The sequence below is a fragment of the Pinus tabuliformis genome, chromosome 6, assembly GCF_031772625.1.
Source record: "Pinus tabuliformis cultivar Carrire ecotype Pingquan chromosome 6, CPIR1, whole genome shotgun sequence".
Taxonomy (NCBI): domain Eukaryota; kingdom Viridiplantae; phylum Streptophyta; class Pinopsida; order Pinales; family Pinaceae; genus Pinus; species Pinus tabuliformis.
The window spans coordinates 33,114,825-33,125,770 of record NC_142292.1 but is presented as its reverse complement, the minus strand read 5'-3'; the positions used below and the strand labels follow the sequence as shown (position 1 = coordinate 33,125,770).

At 39.9% G+C, this 10,946-nt stretch overlaps 1 protein-coding gene across 8 annotated transcripts in view; it reads left to right on the top strand.

Moving 5' to 3' along the window:
* Positions 1–1,738: 1,738 nt before the first annotated feature.
* Positions 1,739–10,946, top strand: part of LOC149257076 (protein NUCLEAR FUSION DEFECTIVE 6, mitochondrial-like) — a 52,884-nt gene continuing 43,676 nt past the window's right edge. For 2 of the 8 annotated variants that reach the window (XM_089413567.1, XM_089413568.1), the window contains exons 1-2: positions 1,739–2,099; positions 2,249–2,361. In XM_089413567.1, the coding sequence (XP_089269693.1) occupies positions 1,933–2,099; positions 2,249–2,361 (280 nt within the window). In that variant the 5' untranslated portion in view covers positions 1,739–1,932. Of the gene's footprint in view, positions 2,100–2,248; positions 2,404–10,946 lie in introns of all 8 variants that reach the window. The other 6 variants (XM_089413570.1, XM_089413571.1, XM_089413575.1 and 3 more) reach the window with 5 other exon arrangements.

The following is a 10,946-nucleotide window of genomic DNA, read 5'->3' as shown; positions in this document are numbered from 1 at the left end:
TGCGCTTGACTGACGGTCCTCGTTGCTCCGCGTTGATCGCTAATCGCATATCGGAAACGACCCCCATTTCTTGAAATGACCTCTGGATTTGCTAATTTTTGATAGCGCGCATTACCATGGGCTGATGGTCTGTGCGCTTGACCGACGGTCCTCGTTGCTCCTGATCACCAATTGCAACTATTACGAGGATACCTCCAATAAGCTTGATCTTCACAAGATTTGTAGCCTTTGGCATAATTTTTGAAGAGTTGATGAAAACTTAGAGAGTGTTCTAGGATCCAATTTGGATCACTTTGTTACTCATGTGAGGATCAATTATACAAGATCTTTTGTATAGATATCCTCTTAGAAGACACTGAGACAACTCCACTATGTTCTTTTGTGGCTATGATATGTTGTTCCGTTATGTATTCTTCTAATCATCAACACACTTATGTATACATCTTGGATTCACATTATACTTGATCAATGGACATGCTTTACTATCTTTGAGCATGGGTATGCCTAGCTTTGATATGAGTTTTCTTTCTGACTCCTTCTTAGGTATTTGATGGACTAGAATCCGGTGATCCTCCCTTTTATACTTAATGTATTTCTGCCATCAGTCCCCCTTCTGACCTCATACATTAGGGGGCAATTGTTATTACATCTTTCACCACTCCTGTAGACCAGATGTCTTATATGGGTTGGTTAGATCCCTTTCCCATTAAAGACCTATCCTTATTTTGAAAAACACTAGGTGCGGTTTATAGGTTTTATCAAAAGCCTACCTATAGGAGCCTGTGGCCTAACTGAATTAATTGGTTTGAGGTGGTATATGTATACCCCTTGGGTAGGCTTAAATCATTCCTAATGAGAGGTATCCATATTATGCCCAAATTTCCCCAGATTAGGTCTGCAATTTTCATATGCTTTATGCACTCTGAGATTCCCGGAAATCCTTGTTTCCTTGTAGAGATGCTCAACCTCCTTATTTAACATCTTCTTGCATATATTGGAGAGGAAGTCTTCAATGACTTGGGCTGGATGGATTCAGAGGAAGGTTTTGTCAATATCTTTGGTTAGGTTCAGGTGTAGCTTAACCTATTCTTGCTACCTTCAATTAATAAAGAAACTCATGTCTTGTTTCTGAATTGCATTGTTATCTTATGAATGTTAATTTGTAATGATGCTTATGATTTTTGATATACATATATGTACTTGTACTTTGAATTTGGTGATCTGCTTGTGTCTCTTTGATATATTTGTAGGTCTGCTCATCTTGGAAGAAGATTGAGGGTTTGGACCCTATGAGATTTACTTCAAACGTAGGACCTCTGAGTACATCTCTAGTCCATACTTTTGTGAATCAGGTATTTGATTTAATTGCATGAATTTTCTTTGTTATTTTTATTCTGCTCTCAACCCTAGTCATTTAGAACTTTTCTCTTCAACATTTTTAACGCAAAAAAATGTTAAACATTACATTACACCATCTCTATTATACTAGGCTGGAAAATGTTAAACATTACATTACAACATCTCTATTATACTAGGCTGGAAAATGTTAAACATTACATTACAACATCTCTACCGCACTGAAAGTACCTTTTTATTATACTAAACTCGAAAATGTTAAACATTACACTACAACATTTCTACCAACTAAAAACACCTCTTAAAGCAATAATATTTTTTTCCAATAAAATATTACCCGAAATACTTATGTGCACTATCATATTCAATTTGATCAGTACAATCTCTTTTCACGGCTGTTAAACTCGTCGAAATTTCTACTACGATCTTTCAAACGAAGTGGAAACAAACCTAAAACCCCACTCAACATAGAACCCTACTGAAAAAAGTGAACCCCCTATTCAATCAGATATTCCCATCAATGTTTCATTTGCATTCGTTTGCAGTGAATTTGGTAGCTTAAGCAAAGGAGAAGGAATGGCGCATATGTCAAGGTCTGTAATAATCTCTTGTAGGAGTATTGGTGGCGGACTTGCTGGTGCCCGAGCTGCCTTCAGAAGACCCTCGTTTTCCACCAGTGCAAATCCCCTCGGCAGTGGCAGAGACATACCTGTCCTCCGACGCCGCTTTTCTTCAATTTCAAGGTTCATATATTTCATTTCATCCTTTCTGTTATTTGAAAGCCACTCCATTTCATGGCTGCTCTGTTATTTAATTGAAATCCTCTCGAAATTACACTTGATAACAAGGACGTGATTCACATCAGTGATTTGGTTTTTATTTACAATGGCAGGTTCCCTGTAGAATTGGCGTGCTGTGTAGACTCTCTGATTCCGCTACATAGTGCGGTTGCAAGTTCTCGGCTCACGTCCCGATTGGCAATCAACTCTCGTTCGCTGTCTCAGGGTACCCTCTGTCGAACTTCCCCAGATCGGTAGTTTTTACTTTGTGAGTTTGCAATCCCCCATTAAAAGCTCGACATCCAACAATCACATCACATGTTTTTTCTTTTCTTCTGTTATCCCATTCATGAGAAATATGTAAATGAGTAGATTGGGAGTTCAGCAGATTCGGAAACCCAACAGATTGTCAGAAGGAAACCTGATAGCTGGGGTTTGCTTTAATTTACAAACACGTATATGGATTCCTTTTAGAGTCAAGCAACTGAGTTTGCTGCTTGGTAGGCAAGTGATCCATTTGTTGATTACTAAAAACCTCACCAATCCAATTTTTTTTAGCACAATGGAGTCCTACTAATCCACATTCGCTATGAATATCATCCATCCTTGAACCCTGCTTGTCAGCAGGCCCGATTATTCACACAATTCTTGGGAAGCCAACGAGCGCTTGAAGTTCTGCCCGTCCACTCAAAGCCCTTGAAGCCCAAACACTAGCAGAATAGATTAAATAGTAGTTAACACGCTGCACATAGATACAATGATCTCGTCATTTCGCATTGATTGGTGCACTTGTTAGATAACATCAAAGGGTCCAGTATTTGATACTATTAGAGTTTCAAGATTCAATGTAAGTGCAATCGGGTGCTAATTCCCAATTTGCGTCTATTCAAGTATGGCCTTTTCATTGTTGCCTTTGAATTACCTCTTGCATCTTTGTCCTTTACTAATTGAAAATACTAATGCCAGGTTAGGGTCCTATGTTATCGATGGCCCTTGAAGGGAAATTGCAGTTATGATAATACCTCAGAGGAATCTCATCCATTGGATAATTGCATGCAGAGAGAGTTCAGGTAGCCAGTCAGGTATCATGTACCAAGGATATCGGTTGCCCAAGAAGGTTGAAATGTTTTGGCTGGAGCCATGTCTACTTTCCATTCAATATTACTATTTGGGGTAGAGTAAATAGTAATTTAGTTAATATTTGCTCATTTCACCCCAATGACTTGAGTTGTGCATTCGGGATATTCAAAGTTTTAACATTGATAATAGAGTCAAGGATAAGGAGCTGACCACTGGTGGTTAGTTTATAATTGTCTGTCCAGCATCCAGTCATCTGCTATAAACAAATTGACAGACAATTTCAACATCTCCTTAATAAGTTTTTCTCAATTTTTTTTTTATTTGTTTCTGGTGGTTAGTTTATAATTGTCTGCCCAGCATCCAGTCATCTGCTATAAACAAATTGACAGACAATTTCAACATCTCCTTAATAAGTTTTTCTCATTTTTTTTGTTTCTTGACAAGAATGGGGAGATATTTTTATTATAGCAAAAATTGCATTGAGAAGATGCATTAAAAAAAGTACATCTTTGATGGACATCAACAAAGTCCATAACATAACAGTAATTAATAGGAGTCTTAGCAGTATACATAGGAAAGAAAACAATACTTCCAAAATGAAGCTGACTTTAGAGTCCCCGTAATAGATGCCTAAGTAAAAGATGACATAACACTGCATGTAAATATCTGGGGGAGAGAGAAGCACTCTATGCATGGTTACGAGTTTGAGAGTCTTCAAACCCTGGGACATTCAAGACTGGGAGGAAAAAGTGTGATGAAACCGCTGGAGATATCTCTAAGTGTTTTGAAGGAGTGCGATTCTACATGATTGCTAGTTGTTGAGTGTCAAATTCCTCTTGCTATGAGTGTAGGGATCCAAATTCAGCTTGCAATTACTGAAGATCTTGACGACATTGTGCTAATATCTCCAAGGAAGTTCCAATGAGGTTGGAAATGCCAATATGAAGTTGACAATATGAGGAATGCAATCCTTGAAACTCATTGTGGAGTTGTTATGACACTGTCTTCATTGTTGTGCCCCCCCACTTGTCTGTGGGCATGATGAAAGGAGAATGCCACTTCAGTAAAAAAGTACATCTTTGATGGACATCAACAAACTCCATAACGTAACAGTAATTAATAGGCGTCTTAGCAATGTACATAGGAAAGAAAAGAATACTTCTAGAATGAAGCTAACTTTAGAGTCCCCGTAATAGATGCCTAAGAAAAAGATAACAAAACACTGCATGTATAAAATATGGGGGGGAGAGAAGCACTCTATGCATGGTTACCAACTTAAGAGTCTTCAAACCCAGGGACATTCAAGACTGGGAGGAAATAGTGTGATGAAATTGTTGGAGATATCTTTGGGTGTTTTGGAGGAGAGTGATTCTGCACGATTGCTATTTGTTAAGTCTTGAATTCCTCTTGCTAGGAGCGTAGGGCTCCACATTCAACTTGCAATTGTTGAAGAGCTTAACGATGTTGTGCTAATATCTACAGGGAGGTCCCAATGAGGTTGGAAATGCCAATATGAAGTTGACAATATGAGGAATGTAATCCTTGAAAGTCATTTTGGAATTGTTATGACATTGTCTTCATTGTTGTGCCCCCCCACTTGTCTGTGGGCATGATGAAAAAAGAATGCCACTTTAGTAATTGAACCTAGGGAGGCGCTACGACAAAGTCTTCATGTCTATGAGGAGTAGAGACTGGCTGGAATTTGGGATGGAGACAATGTTGCACATTGAACAAAGCGTTATGAACTTATTGAGCCATTGCAACAGGTCCTGTCATTGATTGATACCTCGTGGAGGAAGGATGGGTAGTACTTCTAATGTAATCCAAGCTTCTGTAGCTTTCACAACAAACTACAAAGCCAAAATCGATGTTACAACACGCACATCCCCAAACATTTGATTTTGGCTACTATATTAAACTAATTCAAAAACTAAATCACAAAGCGTAAATAAAGAGTAATTTTAGACCTGCCCACGAGAACTAAGAATGTGATGTCCTCAACGAATTGAGGACTAATTGACTTAGTAGCCTATTCGTCCCCGTAGGCTATAGTCCTTCAAAAAAGGGGATAAAACCCAAAACACCCAATGTTGGGTAAGTTTTGGGTAAGTTGGGCGAAAAAACCCATATATGGGGCTTTGAGTATGACACATTCAACCAATTAAGAAAGTGAAGCCCCTTAAGGAAGTTTATAAGTAAAGAGGGGTTGGATTCATTTGGAGGCATCAATGTGGATCATTTCATCTATTTTTGAGCTTTGGTCATGAGGGTTAAAAAACCCCCCTTTTCTCTTGTCAATTTCAGTGGTGTAAGATTCCACCCAAATTTGACTTTGCTTCTCTTTTCCTCTTTGTTCTGGTGCAGGAAGTCTTTGAAGGTGTTGACGAGCCAAAATGTACCGCAAAAAACTAAGGGGGGTCTCCTTGGTGTGAAGTCCCAAATTAGACCTCACACTGTTTGGGATAGGAGCCTCGTCCGGTACGTGGGCCCGACTGCCACCATGAATGTTTCTGCTCTTGGTTATCAAATGAGAAAGTGTTAGAGTGGGGACAAGAATGAAATGCTCAGTCAGTGAAACAAAATCAACCCAAGATTGACAAATTGTAGAAAGAGGTACAAACAAGTCTCAACAACAATAAGAAGAAATATGTCATGAGAGGGATTAGTGAGCTAAAACCCAATCAGACATACACTAAATAGGAACATGCCAGAAGTTAATTGCAAAGTAGTTCACAATAGGTCACCGACATGGCAAGGAACAAGTAAACACAGATTTGAAAACAAAACATACATGCAACCACTATGTACCAGTCCATAACATATTGCGTATATGAAAGTGCACATACAAATATAGTGAAGTATCAGACAACTAATACAACCACCATGAGTAAGCATGGGAATCAATTTCAAATAGAGAGAACATCTTATTAACGCTGTTGCAACTTCAAATAATATCTTGCAATTGGTAAAAACCCAATAGTGGAACATGGGCTGCCCATATCATTGCCCAATACGAAAACCCCAGCCCCACTGCCAATCCACTCTACTAGCTGCCAAGAGCTGAGTGGCTCTAGCTTTCTCTAGTCTTAGCTTCAACTCAAGTGCCAAAGTGTTGGAAATAATACTGAGAGGGGGGGTGAATCAGTATTATCAGATCAATCAAACCTTTTCAATGCTCAGAAACATATACGCTACTTCAGTTAAGTAAAACAGCGTGTACACGCTACTGTGACTAAATAAAACAGCGTATAAGCAGAAAACTCATAACTTAGTTAGTTTATTCTTCAGTTAAGTTCATCAGGACATTATTCAGCACATTAACAGTAAGCAGATGCAGTATAACAGAACGGATCAAAAGCCACACACATGAACACCAAGATATAAGGTGGAAACCCAATGTGGGTGAAAACCACCTGCTGCAAGTTATCTCTATCTTTCTTTAAGAAACTTCAGTTTACAATCTTTTGTACTGGTGCAGCCTTATACCAGTACGCAGGCTACAACCTGCAGAAGGCTACAACCTTCTCTCGTTCTCCAAACTTCCTTGGAAGGGAGCTCCAACCCCCTTTGTTCTTGTACTAGCCAAGATACTAGTACGTAGGTGCTGACCTACAATCTTCTTTTCTTCAGGTATCACCTTTCATACATTTTCAGACTTGAATATTCCTGAAGCACAACATTACAATCTGAAGACCACAATTCATTCAATTTCCACAACAGATCATTGAAGCATAAAACAACCAAACTCTGAATCACTGAACCACTGAACCCTGTCAATCACCAGTTACCAGAACACAGAGCAGACTACAGAACTCTGCAATAACTGTCAGACCCCACTGTAAACCCAAAAACAAGCTTCAAAAGATATACGCTACTTCAAGGAGCCAAACCCGCGTATACACGCACTTTTACCGAAGCCAACCTGCGTACAGATCTAAAAATAAACTTTCTCAATTTGCAGCTGTACCAGACATTAGTTAGACCCAGAACATAGCATTGCGACAATATGCAGATCTAGAAATAAGCATAATCAACCATATCATGATAGTGCATTTCAAACCATTAGATCCCGATCTATCCTTAGATCTAGTCTTCCATCAACCAATGTGATCTCTCCTTGGCTTAGATCAAGCAACCCAGCACCTGCAAATCAGATCTCTTTCACTCTTAGATATTCAAGCCTTGTCGAAAGATGATTTTGCCTAATGATCTTCTTCTCCTTATATAGTCTTAGGCCTAGCTCAATACCAAGAGCCAAAACCATAGTAACACAATACCATCAACTTCAAAACTAGGGATCGACACGCCCGTCGAGACACAATGGTCCGAAATCATAGGCACAACTTCCAAGGACTAACCACCATGGACCAAAGGAACCTTTCCACATACACGCGCTTTTTATGAATCGAACTAGCGTGTACACGCGACTTGGGCTTAACGAAACGGCGTGTATGAGCTTCCTTGGCATGCTGTACTGAGATCTGTCTTCTGATTAAGATGTCATCACTTGTACCAACCTCTGAGCACCTGTACCATCCTCTGAGTGAGTTGCCATCAAGGACAACACTTGAATCATAATGCCAACAATCTCCCCCTTTGGACTTGATGGCAACCACCACACCAAGTCACTCTCCCCCTTTGACATCAAGAGCAAAGGGCTGTGCTCCCCCTGAGGACATGCTGATACCTCTGCTTGGCTGTGCTGACTCGTGCTCCCCCTGACAGTAGGCCAGATCTGAAAAAGATGTTTTTCAACAAGAACCAAGATTTATACACCATAAGGGACCTTCCTATCACCAAAAGACTCAATACATACATCCATACTCCCTACCAAGAGGGGACATATCAGAAACAACCAATTATATTACAGCATTCATCCCAGGCATAGTGGGGAAACCAACATAGGCCGTTACATGACCTTGACACCATAAAAGAGATATGACAAGAGAGATACATGACATAGAGACAACAGATCTAGACCAAGACTTAGGAAAGACACCAGCAGCATCAGATAAACAGCTTGTTAGATCAGCAACCAGAATTTCTTTCTGAGCTCCTTCTCCTGAAACCAACAACCAAAACATCTGAATGCCAACAATGCTTTATGAGACTTTTGAGCTGCTCCCCCTGAACCTGTGCCTGTTGCACTCCCTGAAACTGTGCGTGAAGAATTCTGACATTCCTATTGCTGTTCAGAACTTCAGAGTTTTCCCTTGCTGTTCAGAACTTCATATACGCGTTTTATCCTGTATAAAACAGCGTATGTACGCGGATATTCTTTCTGCAACAAGCGTCCAGAATACACGCGACTTACCCGACATGAATCCGCGTGTATACGCTCATATCCCTTCCGTAACCTGCGTATACCAATTTTTCTGTAGAACAAACAATCTTCAACAACAGGATGAAGCATCAACTACTCCCAGCTTTTGTCTGAGATATTCAAAAGTTTCCCTGGGCAGTGGTTTTGTGAGAATATCAGCAACTTGCTCCTTAGAAGGAACATACTCCAACTTGACCTTCTGCTCAAGCACTTGTTCCCGAAGAAAATGGTACTTGATTGGTATGTGCTTGGTCTTTGAGTGCATGACAGGATTCTTTGAAATGCTGATTGCACTTGTATTATCACATAAGATAGAGACAGGTGGAGTGCAAGTGATTTGAAAGTCCTGCAAGGTCTGCATCATCCAAAGAAGTTGTGTGCAACAAGATGCTGCAGCCACATATTCTGCTTCAGCTGTAGATAAGGCAATCGAACTTTGTTTCTTGCTGAACCAAGATACTAATCTGGAACCCATGAAGAAAGCACCTCCACTTGTGCTTTTCCTATCATCCACACTTCCAGCCCAATCTGCATCTGTGTAAGCATGAAGAGTGAGATCAGTATTTCTAGGATACCATAAGCCATAGTTTTGGGTCCCTTGAAGATATTTGAAGATTCTTTTGACTGCCTGAAGATGAGTTTCCTTTGGGTTGGCTTGAAATCTTCCAACCATTCCTACTGCATGTGTAATATCTGGTCGAGTACCTGTCAAATAAAGCAAACTCCCAATCATGGATCTATAAGTGGGTTGGTGAACTGCTGCTGATTCATCATTTGCACTGAGGCTGCATCCTGTAACCATGGGTGTACATACTGGCTTTGACTCTTCCATGCCATACTTCTTCAAGATCTGCTTGAGGTATTTGGTTTGAGACAAGAAGATACCTCCTTCATTTTGTTGGATTTGCAATCCAAGAAAATATGTCAATTCTCCAAGAAGTGACATTTCGAATTCTTTCTGCATAACCAAGGCAAAGTTTTGACTCATGGTCTCTTCATTGCTGCCAAAAATAATATCATCTACATAAACAACAAGAATTAGCAATTTGTTATTTTCAACTTTTATATAGAGATTGCTATCTGCTGATCCTTTTGAAAAGCCTTGTTGGTGAAGATATTTGTCCAACCGATAGTACCAAGCCCTTGGAGCTTGTTTGAGCCCATAGAGTGCCTTTTTCAATCTGCATACAAGGTTTGGATCATTTCCAAGAATGAACCCATCTGGCTGCTCAATATATACTTCTTCTTCTAAGTCTCCATTTAGGAAGGCTGATTTCACGTCCATTTGAAATACCTTGAAGTTTTGAAAGCTTGAGAGAGCAAGGAACATTCGGATGGCCTCTAGTCTTGCCACAGGAGCAAAGGTCTCTTCAAAATCTATTCCTTCTTGCTGTGCATACCCTTTACAAACAAGTCTGGCCTTGTTTCTAATTACTTCTCCATTTTCATTTAACTTATTCTTGAAGACCCATTTTGTTCCTATTACATTCTTATCTTTTGGTCTAGGAACTAATTCCCAAGTGTTGTTCCTTTCGATTTGCTCAAGTTCTTCATCCATTGCTTTGACCCAACATTCATCTTTGCATGCTTCTTTCACATTTTGTGGTTCAATGGAGGAGAGTAGAGCCAAGTAGCTTGAAGCTTCTGCAAGTGTCCTTCTTGTTTGTACTCCTGCTTCTTTCTGCCCCACAATCTGAGTTTCTGGATGATTCTTTTGGACATATCTGGATGGAGTCTTCTCTTCTATTCTTGTCTGCTCCTCTGGTTCTTCTTGAGATTCTTCTTCTTCTTGAGGTTCTTCTTCTTCATCATTTCGCCTTTGAGAGTAACCTTCATCTTCTTCAATGTCTTCATGATGAACTTGCCTAGGAATATATCCCTTCTCATCAACCACTATATCAATACTGTCAACAATTCTGCCAAGTCTTTTATTGTAGCACTTGTATGCTTTGCTATGTGGAGAATAACCAAGAAGAATGCCCTCATCTGCTCTAGGTTCAAGTTTGCCAAGTTGCTCATCAGTATTCTTAATATAACATTTGCTCCCAAAGATTTTGAAATGCTTCACGGAAGGAGTTTTACCACTCCAAAGCTCATGAGGTGTTTGAGTGCTGTTTACTCGGACATTTGTTTTGTTAAGAATGATAACAGCAGCATGTGCAGCTTCACCCCAGAAGGTTGCAGGAGTACCTGATTCATCGAGCATAGCACGAGCCATTTGTTGGATAGTTCTGTTCATTCTTTCCACAACCCCATTTTGCTGAGGAGTTCTAGCTGTAGAGAATTCTCTTCTTATCCCATGTTCATCGCAGAAATCGAAAAATTCATTTGATGTGAACTCCCCACCTCTGTCAGATCTGAGGCACTTAATTTTGTGTCCTGATTCATTTTCAGCCAATGCTTTGAAG